The sequence below is a fragment of the Aulonocara stuartgranti genome (assembly GCF_965226115.1).
Source record: "Aulonocara stuartgranti genome assembly, chromosome: 9".
NCBI classification, from domain to species: Eukaryota; Metazoa; Chordata; class Actinopteri; order Cichliformes; family Cichlidae; genus Aulonocara; species Aulonocara stuartgranti.
Window position 1 is genome coordinate 9,773,674 of NC_138960.1, and position 17,924 is coordinate 9,791,597.

The 17,924-nt window shown below is 40.0% G+C and overlaps 1 protein-coding gene across 2 annotated transcripts in view; it reads right to left on the minus strand.

Moving 5' to 3' along the window:
• Positions 1-2,005: 2,005 nt before the first annotated feature.
• The window catches only part of wwp1 (WW domain containing E3 ubiquitin protein ligase 1), a 29,729-nt gene continuing 13,810 nt past the window's right edge, over positions 2,006-17,924 (minus strand). For both annotated transcript variants that reach the window (XM_082546562.1, XM_082546563.1), the window contains 17 exons: positions 16,770-17,181; positions 16,489-16,584; positions 15,826-16,000; positions 13,788-13,842; positions 13,016-13,100; positions 10,802-10,930; positions 10,323-10,395; positions 10,144-10,215; positions 9,558-9,646; positions 9,283-9,442; positions 8,831-8,964; positions 7,321-7,461; positions 7,109-7,229; positions 6,794-6,898; positions 6,444-6,540; positions 6,275-6,347; positions 2,006-5,502 (listed from right to left, as the gene is read on the minus strand). In XM_082546562.1, coding sequence (XP_082402688.1) covers positions 5,403-5,502; positions 6,275-6,347; positions 6,444-6,540; positions 6,794-6,898; positions 7,109-7,229; positions 7,321-7,461; positions 8,831-8,964; positions 9,283-9,442; positions 9,558-9,646; positions 10,144-10,215; positions 10,323-10,395; positions 10,802-10,930; positions 13,016-13,100; positions 13,788-13,842; positions 15,826-16,000; positions 16,489-16,584; positions 16,770-17,181 — 2,117 coding nt within the window. In that variant the 3' untranslated portion in view covers positions 2,006-5,402. The remainder of the gene's footprint in view (positions 5,503-6,274; positions 6,348-6,443; positions 6,541-6,793; positions 6,899-7,108; positions 7,230-7,320; positions 7,462-8,830; positions 8,965-9,282; positions 9,443-9,557; positions 9,647-10,143; positions 10,216-10,322; positions 10,396-10,801; positions 10,931-13,015; positions 13,101-13,787; positions 13,843-15,825; positions 16,001-16,488; positions 16,585-16,769; positions 17,182-17,924) is intronic.

Below are 17,924 nucleotides of genomic sequence, written 5' to 3' on the forward strand. Positions count from 1 at the left end.
TGGACGTAATGAATGGTTACTTGAGTTCCTGTTGCCTTCCTATTAGCTCAATGCATTTTTGCCCATTCATCTCTGACCTCTGGCATCAGCAAGGTGTTTCCATTTGCTTCTTTCCAGATTAAAAACAAATGAACTCTGCGTGAACCTTTTACTTTCCACAGAGGATTTCCATGGAGAGTTCAAGTTGTGTTTTTGCAGAACCAAGAGAGACATCTTTGTGACATCCATGTTTACCAGCACAGGGTGAGCTGAGCTATTCAAGTGTTGGCACCGTGAGTGCTTACTAATCGAGTCACGCTCGCACACATTCTTCAGAACAGTACTTCTTTTTGGATTCATGAATTCATTCCCATCAAAACAAAAAACGAGTATTATGAATGCCACTGAGGTGAATCCTAAAAAAAGGCAGATGTATTAAAGTTTTGTGTTTTCTAATAGTATTTTTACATTTATTTAGTTTTTCTTTTTTCTGTGTATTACTGTAGGGTCTTTAAATCACAATATATAGCGCCTTGAGGTAACTGCATACAGATTATCGGTGTGCCATAATTCAACTTTTGGTATCGATCTGATACCAATAAATCCGATGCCAATACTGATAACCATGCTTTCAACTTACAAAGGTGGTATAGCTCCATGTCTCATGATTTATGAGAGGAATCATCATCAACTTGTAAATTCGTAATGACAACTAAATAACTGTTATTCTTACTCTTCCATGAGAATGAGTTAATACAATAAAAAACGCTTTAGCTTTTCATGTATTTTGCAAAAAGTTATTTTAAAACCTGGAATGTAACTGTGCCCAACTTTAAAGCACTTTGGGTCAGCTTCTGTTGTTTAAATGTATGTTTTTTATTTCCATAAAACAAATGAACACAATTCAGTGGGTTACATACTGAACTCAGAGGATAGAAACAAAGTATCAATCCCGTCATGTTAGAATTGATCCAATACCATTATCCGCGTTGGTATTAATACTATTGATACCTTGATCTTTACACCCACCACTAATACAGAAATCCTGGGTTTCCTTGACCATATCTACTTCTCTATTTACGCTTCCTTGTTTTAATTATGTAAGCACTCCCTTAAAATTTCCCTCAAAACATCTATCCAAGTCAAGAATTGTTAAGGTGTACTATTGTCAATGTCTACGATCAAAAAATGGCTTCATAAATGTGAATACAGTGGGTTTACAATAAGGTGCAAACCACTGATTGCCAGATTAGACTCTCTGCCAGTCTACATCCAAAAGAAAAGAATGCATATCATGTCTCCTGTCAAACATGAAGACTGAATGTTATTGGCATGTATGGCTTCCAGTGTAACTGTGCTGTTAATGTGTTTACTGATGATTGTAAATGGTCTGTACTTGTATAGCGCTTTACTTAGTCCCTAAGGACCCCAAAGTGCTTTACACTACGTTTACTGATGATGAGGCTGCTGGTAGAAGCAGCAGGGAGGATTGTGAAGCGTACAGGGCTGTACTCTCTGCTTAGATTCAGCCAATTTCTGCAAAACTGATCAGCTGGTGCTTCACATTTCAAATGGATAATGACGCAAAACAAACTGTAAAAGCAACTCAGTTTCTCAAAGCAAAGAAATGGGTTATTTTTTAACATCCAAGTCAGTCACCTGATCTCAAGCAACAAGCAGCAACTGAAGATGACTGCAGTGAAGGCCTGGCAGAGCATCTCAGTGGAGGAAACGCAGCATTCGGTGATGTCCATGAGTTGTGGACTCTAGTCACCTGCCTCACAGGACTTTCATCCAAGTTTTCAAACAACGCCTAAGTTGAGATGTATGTTAGTTTGTTAAATTACTGTTGGACCAAATCCCTTAAAGACCAAAATTAAATTTTTGTCATGTAGAAATAATCCCAACAGATTCTTTAAGTCACATCAGTGTCATTTCCAAACCTTGTTTTATTTTTCTCCTCTGTATATAATGCCCCAAAGTCACAGGACACACACAAAAAAAGAATGAAAACATGAATCAATGCGGGGGTTTATTCACTTATTTATTTGTATCTCATAAATCATTCTCTCTCTATTGAAAATGGGTGAAAGCAGATTAAAAATGAAACTTCTATACACATCTTCTCCAGTAAAGGGGCATTCTGTACAGTGTAGTTTGTGTTTACAGTGTGTATCTACACGCGATATGTTACAAGTTTGGATGCATTTCAGATCGCCTAAACCGCAGCAACTTCCCCGCTGCATTAAGTTGATATACAGCATCGTTACTCAACTCTACTTTGTTTCCGATATTCACGTGATACTTCGGCGAGTTACTGGCTGTGATGAAGGCGATCTGAAACGTCCATCTACTTCTGATAAGAACAAAGGCATCACAGATTTCCATCAATGGCGCGGCGGCTCTGTGTAAGTAATTATAATATTTAAGTACTTCATTTACTGTCTCTTTTTTACAATGAATATTCACATACAGTTGATTTTCTTTGATTAGAGGTTTCTGTTCAAAAGGAAGCACAGTTATGCAGTTTTAACGTCTCTTAAAAGTCGGCTCCTTTTGCTACAGAGCAATGCATCTCTTCATGTTGTTGTCCCTCGTTTCAGCGCTTCATCTCAGAGAGCCGAACAAGTTATATACACCACCGATCGTTTTACTAAATCACGAGCTCCTCAGAGGAATCAAAGTCTAAATCAGCTTGCTGCTGTTTGCAGTGGTCTTTAAATAAAACAAAAACAAACCCCACACACCAAAGATGAGGAGAACGGCCTGCCACTGGCTGAGTTATTTTCTTTTTTTTTTCCTGCATTTAGACCACTGACTGAGAGTAAGCACCAGAGTTGTCATTTACAAACAATGGAGTTTCAACATAACAGCGAGGCAGTTAAAGAAACAAAAAGGACCAGGGGAAATTGGGGGTGTAAAGATAAAAACACACAACAAAGCAGTGTGTCATCAGGCTGATGCTGCATTAGGGCCTAAGATGCTGAGGAGTTGCCACAAAAGATTATTTTTAATTTAAGGACATCAGTCTAAATACGGAGGTAAATAAATGAGATTGTATCATGTGGTTAAGACCCGAATGCTTGGGTCAGGTCGTCATTTTGTGTAGATGAAATGTAGTTGCCTTCTTGGGGTGCAACTGTTTTTTTGAACCTCACTGTGACACGACATGGACAAATCTGATTTATTTGTTGTGCATTATGTTGGTTAGGTGTGATGCCTGTCACTCAAGAACAACGATAATACCCGCCGTCCTCTGAAACATGACGGCTTTATAGCACACGCCAGTTTGAGATAACTCAAAGAGGCAGAAGAAAGCCAGCTAAGCAAACGCGCTCTTTTTAAGTGAATCTGTGCTTGTATGAAGCTGGCAAGAAAAATGGCATCAGTGTGATGTAAGGGTGGGGTGGGGGGGTGACTGAGAATGTCAATGCAGGATGTAAACAGACAGCGCCAACAACAGTCTGAGAGGAAATCATAGGAGAGCCCTCATTACAGAGGTGACTGCACCTACGATGGTCTGTAGGGGGCACATGTGTGCTTTACACCAAGACAAAAGCCTTGAACTCTTTCCCTCTACAGCGAGTGCGTCTGGTTCTGTTAGGATCTGACAATTTGCTGACATGACTGACTCAGTTTGTAATTGATTTAAAACACTGACAGCCAGCTGTGCTAGCAGCTGCACTTATGGTGTTAATTTGAAAATCCCAGGTGACTTCCTTCTTGGGTTATTTCATTCATAAGATTTTCAGAAAACTTGACCTCTGATGTTGACTTTGAGGTAGAAGTCACTGAGATTCGAAGTCAAATTAATACCATTAAGTATCAATTTGAAATCTTAGGCCTCTGGCTCTGACTTCCCCTCTGACTGTATATTTTTACTGTTATATTATTACATTTAAATCAGATGGATTACCTATTTTAATTGCTATTAACACTAAGACCTGAGTGGCTTCATGTCTATGTGTCAGATTCTTTTATGATGAATGAAACATGACACATTAAAGAACCTCGAACGCGAGGTCAAAGTCACCAAGATTTGAACTTGTCCGAGGTTTATAGTAGATACACGTAGGGTATAAATTTGAAAATCCTAGGTCACCTCACTCTCATGTTCAAAGTTGGGTGTGACTTTTCCCACCTGGTGGGGTGACAACAATACCTCATCAAGGTCACTGAGATTTGAACTCATCTGAGGATTGTAGATGATCCTAGACGACATCTTTCACAGGTTTTCAGAAAACCTGACCTCTCGAGTTTGAATTTCAGTGACCTTGACTTATCAGCCTTTTACAGCTGAGGGCTAAAAATGTTCAGTTACAAAAACAAATCTGGCTGGAGAGGAATGACAATGGGAGGGGCTGAGGGTGGAAATGTGGAGATTTTGGCCAACACAGAGGACCTGGAATAGCAAGCGTCTTGCGGAAAAACTCTAAGAACTGGTGGCCCAATATCTTTAAAGACACTTTATTCTCCTTTAGTTTGACACCTGTCTGTAGCTCATTATTTAGGTTAGAGTAACCAGCTTTGCTCTTGTAGCTTCACAGTGTGCAAGCAGACTGCAGCATAGGCAATCTGCAACATCTCATGTGGGATCTCTAGCTTGAAACTTTAATCCATGAAGTTCCCTCCATCGTCACACTCACATGTGTGCGTTTAAAAAAAAAAATAAAAAAAAATCACTCTTTTGTTTCCCCAAACATGTTCTGTCTCTGGGCCGGTGCCCAGAATTTCATTGAGGGAAAAAAGCAAAAACACTAGAACAAAACAACACTGGGTGTTTCTGTGCTTCCAATCAGTCCAATTGCAGTGCTACATTTTTTTTTTAATGGTAGCAATGAGCTTATTTAGAAACGGAGAGATCCATGCTAAAAACTATGTGTGCGGTGGAGGGTGGGCATAGCAGTCTTCTCATCTTTAGAGGCAGCATGCAAGTGCACCAAAATTGCAAAATTACTATGAGTCCGACAGGAGCAACAATTTCAGGCACCAGACCCCGATACTTCTACTCTAGCCTTTTAAAAGCCCTATAGAACTAGAGCTTTAAAAGGAGACTGCACTTTATAAAATCCTCTCAAAAACAATTTAAATGTCTTTTTAAAAGCCAGTCAGCAGTGGTGGAGGAAGTGTCAAAAACCCAAAAACCCAAAACTATCAGTGATTTCTGTTTTTGAACAAAGAGCAAAATGCTGTAACGCTTGCATATTTCATGAAGGTGTATTATATAGATATATATTTAGATATATAGGGACTGGGGGAAGAGGGCTGCAGCAACAATTATGCAGCAAATTAGGATTTGGTTTGAAATGACAAAATAGCTTATATACAGTGGTGGTTATCTTGTGCAATTTTTTTAAGTTTGTTTTTCTTGGCTGAATAAACAGCGATGGGAGAGGAAGGGAACTAGAAGAGGACTCCTCCCTCTATTCTTGGCCAAATCCTTCTGTTTCCTCGATGGCAAAGAGCAGCTTCTCTTTCAGCTGTTCGTAACTCTTGTAAGGAGGCAAGTCCAGACGGTTGAAACTGAAAAGACAAAAACGGAGACAAACAAACAAAGACATTTTTAAACTGTGTTTATCAGATCTGAAATAGGTTGGGAAAAAATCAATCCCATTACCCAAGAGTATAAAAGTCAGTCGATCCTGAGTGAAAGAGAGAGTGGGTCGTTCTAAAGACCTCACTGAGTTCCAGTGTGGTCCTCTAGCGTTATGTCACCATTGCAAGAAGCAAGCATGCAGTCACAGAGCAGGGTCGCCAAGTCACTGCTGACTCATTAACTGAGCTCCAAACCTCCTCTAGCTTTAACATCAGCACAAAAACATGGTCATGACTATACTTCGAATACAGCTGCTCTCACAGCTTCATCATTTGACACCTTTAAAGCACCGACTGGTTAACATAATGGAAGACAGGTAAAATGTCTTTTCAGTCTAGAAAACTGAATGAGACTCTCTCAGGCCTCTTCTATCCAATTCAAGATGTAAAACCTTTTCACCGGCCTGTCACTGGAGAGGATACTTAGGCAGGCTACCCAGAGATACTTGGGGATTTGTTTAATTTGTAAATAATTCTGCTGTTATTTTGAATATTCCTAACAAGCCTTCTTGTGTTTTCTGCTACTAGCTGGTTTGCTGGCCAGGTTGCTACTCTGGTGGTCCTTGATATCATTTATCCTGCAGTCAGACAGCCTGTGGGACTCCACCAAAACTGTACTAAAGTATACTGATGTAAAATTCTGTGCACAACATTACAAGACATAGTGGTCAAGTAGAGAAGTCAAAGGTCAAGCACTCACCACGTGTGGCTGCGAGGAAGCCACGTGTCTTTCCCCACCTTCTCAATGCAGAACTTCTGCGGTCCGTTACTTCCTGCAATGCAAAGGAGAAAGAGGCTTAAGAAAAAAAATGAAAGCATTAAGGAAATATAAATAGTATGTTTAGTAAGCATGCTCGTCTCTCACTGACCCATGAGCTCAGCAAAGCCGCCCAGAGGAAGCCTGCAGGTTCCAGTGACAAACTGCATGAGCCGTAGTCGCACCTCATTGTCGACCTCTTTTACCAGCTGCAGGGAAGGAAATGACGCCAGAACATTCATCACTGACTTTCTACGACTCGTCAAGGACCTTCATCCACGTAGGTTATACGGGGAATTTACGGCAATATGAGACACATTAAGAAAAAAAACAAACGCTATTTCTTGAAGTTCAATTATTTTATCAAATCCTGCACTAAGAGCTTGTTTTACTGCTACTTGGAGGGAAAGAAAGCACAAACTGAGCAAACAGAACAAACTGTGAGGCTGTGCATTTCTGTACCTGCCAGAACCAGATGATCTGTTTGCTGTTCCTGGTGTAGTGACGATACACAGTGTTTCTCTGCCAGTCCTGCAAGTCTACTTCCTGCATGCCACACAGCATCACCTGGTTTAAACACATACACACAAACACAGAGGATATAAACCAACATCATTCCACTGTAGTTGTGTATGCTTTGATTTCCAGGTTTAATTCAAACAAAAATAATTCTGTGGCATGTAGTAAGTTGGTTATTAAATTATTATTAGGTACAAGTTAGTATTACATTTAAACAGACAACGGAAGTCATTAAAATAGATCAAAAATGGTGCTCACCTCAAGCTCCTTTTCATCAAAGTACTGGAGCCACTGAAGTGGAACCACCTCATTGAAGCCGTCGAGAAAAGCTTTGGTTTGACCTTCCACCCCACGAGAGAACCTCCACTCTGCCATTAGACTGCAAGCCAAACAGTACAAATCTTCTTTAATATGTACTTTAAATGATATTCAGAGGTGAGTTTTTTTTTGATAAAACAAAAACTGTGAACCTGATGTACTCCTCCTTGTTCTCTTCAGTGACTTGGATGTTGGCACCATTGGGTTTGAGGTCATGAGAGGTGATCTTCCCCAAGATCTCCATGTCCACGGAGAAGAACATCTCCAGACCGCATTCCTCGATGTTGTTGTCCCTGAGGAAAGACTCAGATGTTGCCAAAGTACAACCAATTTTTAACACATCACGGAGACGCACAGGGAACTGTGTTTGCTTCAAACGCTCTGGATTTTTATCTCTGAGATATTCTTAAGTTGACCTTTTTGTACGTGGATAGCCTTTGCTCTTTCCATACTTCTGCGGTAAAAGGGTTTTCTGACTTCTAATGCAGGAGGTTAAGTTTAGTTAAGAATGAGTAAAAAGCAAATAAAGCAGGGGCAAAGCTACTATAAATAACCCCACTACAAGATGTTGTCTGGCTTTCTTCACTGTCAGCCATTCCCAGCTTTTACTTTATTGTTAATTCAATCAAAACATGGTCTGCATTTTAGTTTCTTCAAAGCTGCCAACTTTTCCACCTAACTCTTTCATTCTTTTAAACAGCTGCGTTAGGTCACTGCTCTGTAATGCTGCACACCGCATGAACCAGCTGCAAAGCACACTGATTAATTTGAAGACATACAGGTGAAACCGTACGAAAAAAACGTTCAAAACTAAGTTCAGTAGTTCTTGCTAATATAAGATTAGCGGAACAGGTCGTTTCCTGTATGAAAACAACATCCTGACAAAATGACCACGTTATTAAAAAGCCTAGTGAGCCACAGATTAAATGGAAACCATCACAGGTGGTCAAGACACTCCAAATTTTACAAAGCTTTCATAAAAGCTATTTTGAGGATTCAATATAAAACACAACATGTTTGTGAGCAGTGGGAAAGGGACAAATGTTTTCCTTGAGGTCTCTCACTTCTTTAAGTAGTTGATTTTATGGGGTGTTCTTAGCCAAATAAGTGGACAAAAACCAGAGTGTTGTATGTTATGCACTATAAAACCTACCGCAACATATAGTGGACTGCATAAATGAACCGACTTGACTCCAGGTGTCATTTACAGTGTGTTCATTGTACTCGGGACCAAAAACAAAACAATTATGCAGTTTTCCAATTATGCAATTATGCAGAGTCTTGACTCAGCAATAGTTTGAGAAATGATACAGATATATTTGATAAGCCTTATTTGTACACAGCATTCCAAGAGCAACACTTTGATATGACCTCCATTATAAATAAAGCCTAAATAAACTGCACAATTTGTTCTATCAACAAATTTGCTTGAAAAGCACCCAATAACAAAAGTTCCTTAATAACGGTCAAGAGACCTTGAAAGTTATTCTAAGCAAAGTCAAGCAAAGAGAAACTTTCTAAACAATCAAATTAAGAGTACACTCTGTGGCTCTTTAACCAAAAGTCAACTCAGTAATAAGTGCAGTGAAATTAATTTTCTAGCCATGCCCTCTTCTCAAATGAATACAATATGGTAGGACTAACACATGAGAGATCGATTACCTGATCCATATGAGTGAGTTGTAGAACTCTGGGTCAATGGACTCAAGGTCTTTGAGTATTAGCTTCTTGTTCAGCATGCGTTTGTAGAAAGGCAGAGAGAAGCCTGTGTCAATGAACTTGCCATGGAAAAGTGCCTGTGGGTAATCAAGAGGAGATAAGGTTCTTTAACTGCTGGTCAATCAGAAAGCATCAAGATAAAGAGATTGCAGACAGTCTCACAGTGTAATTGCATATTAACAAAATAAGTAAATATTGGGAAGTGTAAAACAACACTGAACACTTTTTCTCTTGAGCTCTTATGATTTTGAAATAACTTTATCCAAAATATGACTTGTCTTAAAAAAAAGACTGGATGTGAGACACTGGTTGACAAATCATGTGTAATCTACTGTAACACAACCATCTGTGTTGTCATGATGGTTTTAATGTGTGCGAGAATCAAGTGAATGTACCATTGCAATAAAGCGGCCTATGAAGCAGAAGTAGGAGAGGTGGTCGGGGTTGATGGCTGACGCTGGGTTGATCTGCAGACAATAGTTGCTTTTTCCAGCGTATTCAAACAGACAGTACATGGGGTTCAGCACTTCATGGGACAACAAGAAGAACCACTCTCTGAAGAGAAGAAGGAGATGGAGGGCCATGAGCTGCACATTTTCATTTACTCTTTATACACAAATATTCTTTGGAATTCTTTAAAGTTAAAATTATATTTCAGTGTCTTTATTACCGGGCCAGGCCACCGTAATCCAGACCCTCCTCGCCTCTGAAGATGACGTACAATCGCCTCCTCAAGTCGTAAGGCTTCAGGGCCATAATCTAAGAGACAGTTAGCACACACACAACATCAGCAAGTGATGAGTGCACAGTTGTGAATACAGATTGTACAAAAATAAATAAAGAACGCTTGGTCGTTAAAGTATAACACAAAGTCTGTTCAACTTCAGGGATATCATTGTGCCCAGCTAGGAAGCAGCAGTCACTGTGAATCCATTTTAGCTGCTTTGTGCAAATCAAAGTGACAACGGGTGCACTTGAAAGACAACCCCCAAAACAGACCCCCAGTCAGTCAGAGGGATAAGGAGAGAGTAATGGTTCACGGGGCACTGCCTGCAAACCCACTTAGTGTTTGGGGGTTGTCTTAATTCCACTACACCCATTGTCACTTTGCACCAAAGCAGATTTTCAAATATTTTCTTGTAAAACAACGGGGGGCCTAGCAAAAAAAGTTTGGGAACCACTGCACTAAGGTACTACCTTATGCTGTAAACATCATCTTAAACACAAAGATGACAAAAGGAAAAGGACGCACTTACTTGCTGAAAGGAGTCTTCAAACAGTGTCTGCCTGGAGACAGTGATCTTCACATGGCTTGGGAGAGCATTAGACTGAGTGGAGACAAGAACAAAAAAGGTATTAGAGTGGGATTAGGAAATTGGAAGATCAAGTTAATCTCTCACCGTCTTTAATTCGTTAAGTGAGAGGAAACACAAACCTGGCACAAGTAGCGGAAATGGGCAAGCTTCCATCGAAAGCTGCGCTCGTATGCAATCTGAGGGCCTTTGGTGCTGAGGAGAAAAGAAGATTTAGAAAATGTGTTCAAGGGGGCCGAATACTTTTGCGAGCCACTGTAAATAGTTACATCCATTTATGTTTTTCAGTGTTTGCCCTGCATGGAAAATGTGCTCTAGGCATACATTTGGAGTTCAAAAAGAAATTACAAGGTTTCCTCAAAGGCCCAGTGTGAAATAAACCCATAAAACTGAACACCAGTGGGAAGTGCTTCTTTTGAATCCACATCCTTTTTTCTTCTTACCCAGCTTAATGCTATATGTACAGCATATCAGCTAAATTAAATCTCAAAATAACTCCAGCTGGCCTCATTAAACATGGCCCCTTAAACTTTACATAAGCACCTAAAGATGCAGGTCTTCAGACACCTGGTGCATAAATTGATTTGAAAGGTGTTCTTACACAGAAGACTTTCCAGTGCGGGGGTCGCTGAAAGTTGTGGTTCGGGTGTTGTGATCCACGAAGTAGCGAACCCCTTCCCTTGTGTACCGGATCTCCCAACCTTCAGGCAGAGGATCCTCATTCTGTAGCCTGCAGGCACACAGACAAAGTGTTATGTAGGTTTGTAGCTGCTGAACACAGACATTACCTACAAGGACAAAGTCCAAATTGAAAATATCTGGCAGCACTTTACTTCACTACTAAAGAGTAATAGAAAACAAGTTAGCATAAACCAAAGGCAAAACAATAAAATGTAATAAAATGTTAATATTCCTTTTAAAGAGTCAAACTCTAAACCATCAAATGAACAGCAGAAAGTTTTGTGTTTAAACCTTTTCAGCTATTTACTTTACTGCACTGAATCAAATTATAATGGCTAATTTAACTGAATTCCTTTGGGTTTCCTTGTTTTTTTGCTCAACTTTATTGGCTGAAGAACATACTGGTTCTGCAAAACCTGCCATGGTTATAGTACATTAAGATTAGATGAAGACACACAGGGAGTTGTAGCTTCTCGCAGCTTTAAAAATAAATTTAGCAGGTTTCATGACAGAAAAATAAGGAAACGAGAGGGTTCCAGGTACTGACAGTAAAGTAGGTCAAGATTGCAATAGTTTGATCTGTCCCATCTGACCATACACTCCTGCATGCTGTTCAAGAAAAATGGTGAAGTTACTGTGTGGCTACTAGTAAAGTTAACACAAAGTAGTAGAGCTGGGCGATATGAGATTTTTTCATATCACGATATGTTTTTTTCATTTCAGGCGATAACGATATCTATCACGATATAAGCCAAATAACTATATTTGTAAGATTTAAATGTGCCGTTGCTCACAAGTAAAATGTGAAATAATCAGCAGCTTGTTTTTATTTAAATATTTATTTCCCATAATAAGTTCAACAGGGTAGATGTACTTAAGGAACATGAGACTTTTTCAGATAAATAAAGGCAAATATTGCAAACTACACAAAAGGCAGCCGCTAAAGCGTTTAAGTTTCAAAATAGAACAAACGAAACAGACTAAATTGTCAATTCCACTTAGAAACAAAATATTAATTCTAAAAAATAAATCTTAGCTTGTTTTACAGAAGAACAGACAAAACTGACTAACTTTTGTCAATATCAAATAAACTGAGAACTAAAAGGAAATTCTCAATCTCTCCTTGTTGTATAGCTGAGCTTTTCAAACAGTTTTAACAGTTACTTTAGTCTGACAAAAGCCGAATGACGAATTAGCGCTTCCAGTCAGAGACTGAGGCTACGTCCACACGTACACGGGTATTTTTGAAAACGGAGATTTTCCGTTTCCGTTTTAAAAAATAATCCCGTCCACACATAAAGGCAGAAATGAAGGAAAACGCTGCTATGAACATGCCAAAGCAGCAGGTGGCGCTAGATTCCTAACCGTGCAGAAATGTTGGCCAATCAGAAGTCTAGAAGCCTCGGTGGGAAAAAGTAAACAAAGCTGGGGCATAGAAGCAGAACCGAGTCGTATGTGTGGAGGGACAGTAACTGTGTGTATATGTAAGCATTTAAACACTGCAGAGAGTACAATTAACAGTATTGTAGAAATTCATTTCACCGAAACAATAACGTGGCGCACAGTGTGACGCATGCACCAGTTTATTGTATTTCCAGACTTGCTTTCGGCACAATTTACAGTGCACGCTACTCTGTTTTTTGTCAGACTTGAAATAGCCGAAATACCTTCACACTACGGAACTTCTATGGCTCTTCCGTTTGACAATCTCTCCGGCATTGGAACCATCATCTGTTTTCTCTTCGGTCACGCTCGGTTGATTTTTCTAGTCGGCACACTCATTTCCTCCATTACCTGCTGGCTGCTTCCCAAACAAACACACGTGCTGCTTGGCACTTGTGCTGTATGTAACAAGTCACGCGACGTGACGCTGCGGCTGTGATTGGTTCGGCTCTGCGCTACTGAATTTGGATTGGCTGACCTTTTTTTTTTTTTTTTTTTTTTAAGAGGACAAGAGCGGAGAGGTCTATCGCGATAGCTTAATTTCTCTATCGAGTAAAAGTTATATCGCGATACATATCGTTATCGTTCTATCGCCCAGCTCTACAAAGTAGCACCGCACAGTGAAGTTAATGGTTTACATCCAAAAGGCCACACTGGCAGAGTTTGTCTGTAGTGTTTTTCTGCCACTCACCCTTGGGTTCGAGGGTCTTCCCACTGTGTTGTCTTTGTGTTATGGTTGACAAAGTACACTCGATCATTGGAGTCAACACGCCTCTCTGAAATTTATTCAAATAAACACAAGAAATCTGTAGCGTAGCAACAGACATAAGAGACACTTGGTCCTACATATCAGTACACAGAAAAAGCTGTTAATTAATGAATCCTTTTAATCATTAAGCAGAGCAGAATGCTGACATTTAACTTTAAAACATATTGGGGATATATATTCAGAATATGCATATACTATACGTATATCAGAATCTGGCATAGAAATAGGTCATATGTACAGCCCTTTGCAAAAGTTTTGGTAACACTAAATGCGTTTTCCCCCTTTCTTTTCTTTATTGTTGTTATATTATTTTAACAGGTTCAAAATAAAGCCACACAATACAATCCAGCATAAAACACCAAAGGGGAGGAGACTGATTGGTCCAAACGTATTCTGCACTATAACAAAGACCGAAAACATGCATCCATTTTTCCTGACCAACTATCCAGCAACAAAACAAACAAGGACCTGTGAGCAATGGTGTGACCTCTAAAGGACTCTAGCAAGAACAGAAGGAACAATCTACCTTCCAGGTGTGTTGTTCCCTCTCTGCACTGTAGAAACCTAGCACGATTGCTTACCTTATTAAGAACTGCTGATGTACTCCTAGTTCCACTTTTTAAGTATAGAACACAAAGTACTGACACCAGAAAAAGCAAGCACAGCTTTTAGAGAAAAATGAATGTCAACTCACCCCAACCAGGAGGCAGTGGGCCAAGAGGATCATTTTCAGCAGACATCATGGATGCCTGCAAACAAGGGATACACAGATGGACACTCATTGGGGAAACACCAGGAAGGTGCAAATCTAGTCACAAAAGCCCCAAAAGCAAAATAAATAAAAAATAAAAAATAAATTGTTCAAAAACTATTTGTCGAATAGTACTTGATGTGAAGTGGTCTTTGTAGCTGCCTACTGGTAGAAGCTTAACACCTACTTGCCTTTTTATTTATGCTGTAAACTAATCATGAAGATGTGAAGACGACATCACTGATAAAAGACCGCCTCTCATATATTAAGTTCTGTTTCTCACCTTTGGGCTAAATGAGCTGGGCTGGGTGCCAACAGTATATTTAGTAAGTGGGTTTACAAAACAAAAGTCCCGAGACAACGAGACGAGATTAAGGGTGGAAAGAAAAATGACCATCAACAGCTGGTCCTTTGAATGTCTGAGCTCATCATGATGATAAGACTGACGACAACCTGTTTGCTGAGGCGGCTACGGGAGATTGTAAAATTGGTGGTGAAAATGACTGAAACCACAGCTGAGTTAATCTCTAAGCTCTGTATTTTTACAAATGAAATTTGATGAGATTCATTCTACTGGATGAAAATCATTTTGGAAAAAACGAAAGTTGGCTTAAACTTGGTAACATATTTCTACATTCATGCTAGAGCTAATCTAAAGTGGTCAGAGACACTGATGTCTGCCATTTTCTGTAGTGCTGGATAAGTAACAAGCTGATAAACCCTGAAAGCTGTGTGTATCCACTTAGTCTGCTGAGTCAGTAATGCACAGATTACATAGAGTGAAAGATCAAAGGACGGCAGATAGTAGGGCTGCACGATTTTGCATAAAATGAGAATCACGATTTTTTGGCTTAGAATTGAGATCACGATTCTCTCACGATTTTCTTTTCCAGTATAAATATTTATTGTATACAGTATAAATTCCAGTATAATTATTCCAGTATACAGTATAAATTCCAGTATAAATATTTCCAGTATAAATATTTATTGCACTTATTAACTGCACATCAACTTCGTAACAGTTGAGACTGAACATAAAAACAATAAATAAACATAAAAACAACAAATGTCTCACGTTTTGTTGTTGCCGCAAAATGTTGAACTGCTTGAAATTCCGTCTCCACCTTTGCTCGACGCTGTGTGTATAGAGCAGGTAGTGCAACAATAGAAAAATAGTTGCGGGACGGCACTGTGTAGCGTTTGTCTAGGGTGTTGCTGGGAGCCATATCTTTGGTCAGGTGATAAGTGATAGCCTCCGTAATTTCTTTGTGCCTGCGGGAGTTCGACGGGTGTAGGGAAGCGCTGTATAAGGTTCCCGTTATTGATGTTTGGGTGGTTGACCGGAACGGATTTTCTCCTGTCACTTTCTCGTCATCCCTGACGTGCTCTCCGTTGTTTTTTTCCCTGCTAATTTTAGCATCACACGGCACAGCTTCTGTATCACGTGGTATAAGGCTCCGCCCTTGTCATTTGTTGAGCAGGAAGAGTGAGCGCTTGTTTTCATGCAGAGTACGTCCCGGATCAAAATGCGGTACAATCGTCGTCTTTTTTTCTTTTTTTTAAAATTTTTTTATTAAATCGTTGTCATTTGGAAATGAGATCGCACATAAATATGAATCGAGATCGCGATTTTCTAACGATTAATCGTGCAGCCCTAGCAGATAGCAGCATTTCAGTCAGCAAAATGTGGTTTTTGCTCTGAGTTTATTTACAGGGCACTTGTTATAAAAACAAGTGAAAAGAGTGAAAATTTTTCAGTCATTAGGGCTTCAGGGCTTCTTTTTGATGAGGACCTTGACTTCTAAAAGAAAAAGGGATATGGCTTGGTCTACATACTAATAATAATGCAATCAAAATAACACTATTTTAGATTGTATTAGAGCCTCTCTTTTAAATGGGCAGCATGTAAGTTACTTATTTATATGTATAAATATGAAAACAAGTAATTAGGCAGAAGAGCGAGTGTGGTGATGTGTCTTACAGAGTAGAGGTATCTCTGGTTAAACTGGTGCATAGCTCCCTGCAGCTGGCTGCGCTGGCTCTGCCACTGCTCAAAATTGCGCACCGATTCCATAGTGGGACGCTGCCATGTGGTGGTGCGGGTGTTGTGGTCCACATAATAGATCCTACCCCGGTCATCCACTCGACGTTCCCAACTGGTAGAAGGAATGAGATGGGATGGTAAAAATAGAGAAATACACATGAAAGTACATTTCAATGCCAGAAACTGACATGTAGGTGATTAAACAAAAAGACTGAAATAACTACTTACACCTGCAAACAACAAAAGTAAATATAGAAAGAAGGTGCTGTATTCTGGACTATAGGAGAACATGGAGTATTTACATTCAATTCACAGCTAGTTGCTAGCCCGTATAGACCTGCACTATAATATTTTGGTGGATCCCAGAATGCAAAGCATACGTGTCTAAGGGAATTTTGTTGGCCCAGACTTGCAACGTGCATCTGGTAGTTGGTTTGGATCAAGGTTGGATCATGCTCACAACGTAAATGCACTGCTCTGGAGTTCATTTGGAACTGTTGTTTCAGTCTGCCCCTGAGTGCTTATTGTGTTCATGTTTGATTTAATCAGACTAAACACACCAAGTGTGACAACAACATAAGACAAAGGTGAGACCCTCACCCTGGTGGTAGCGGCTGTGGTCTTTCCCAAGTAGTCGTCCTGGTGTTGTGGTCTACATAGTACGTTCTCCCGTGTGGGTCTTTTCTCTGCTCCCACCTAAAAGATGCAAAATTAAACAACAAACAAAGGATGAAAAATTCTGGTCAACGTCACTCTACTGTTGTCATATTTGTGTGCGCACTGGTGTTTAAGTAATTTGAAAACAGAAAAAAATCAAAATAAATACAGTAATACTGATCAGTAAATGAGCAGCAGGGGTTGTTTTTGTGTTTTTTTTTTACCCTGGTGGAAGAGGATCTGAGGCTCCAGTATTGGGGACCTGCTGCCTGGGCTTGGCCCCATCTGTAGTTACTGTTGCACTGCTACTATTACTACCACCTCCACTTCCTGAAGCATTTGTTTCAGCAGGCGCCGGGGAGGATGATGACGAGGACGTGGTGACCCCCTGGTTTGGAGAGGTGAATGTGGAGGAAGAAGAGGATGCAGCAACGGCAGTGGCAGAATTAGCAGCAACAGAAGAGGTTGACGATGATGTGGAAGCAGGCGGGGGTTGAGATGTGCTATTTGGTGCTGTGTCAGAGTCTGGCAGGGCAGCATCCTGAATGCAGTCCTCGTGGTCACTTCCAGAGGGCAGCACATCACTTCTTGTCGCAGATGACTGCCCTTCAGCAGCATCACAGGACTCCCCATTGACTGCAGGCAAGTCACAATAAGACCGGAGTGCCGTTTACTTGTATAACTCAATCCATTGATGTCAGTAATGCCTCAATGCCTCAATAAATAAATACATAAATCAGTCTTTTAAGCTGTTGTCTGCAACAACCGACTTTTAGTGTAACAGTCTAGAAGTCTGCATATGTCCACAGAACATGGATAAAGTGATAGAAACCGGCTTATCAGCAAGGATCTCTGTGAAGGCAAATACATCTATTACGTTGGAATTTATGAGAACAAAATGAATGATAAGATTATTAATTGAACCCAAATTTTTAGAAGGTGAAAACTGTCTACTTGAGCTACTTTTCATGCACCAAAGTTAGCCTATGGAACTCTTACCAGGTACCAGTTTGGTATTCTGATAACCCCACACAGCCAGTTTCCATTTGCTCTAACTGTGTGTGTGTTCTTTATATGCAATGCCATTAAAAAATTTATATTCTGTCATGAATCTCAGCTCAATGTGGCCTGTCCTCCGAGTTTAAGTGCACTCTGCTTTCACTTCGCTTTTCTTTCCAAGGAGATTGGATAGAGGTGCTGAGAGCAGCAGAGATTAAAGGCTTCCCTTAATGTAATTACTCCTCTTCTCTACTCTTCACTAGGTTCACATCGACCATGGAGAGCATAAACCTGAGGTGGTTTGAGACCATCCAAGGCACTATAACATATAAATGTTACCAGGGTGCTCTAATAATATTCAGTCTTATCCAAATCAAGTT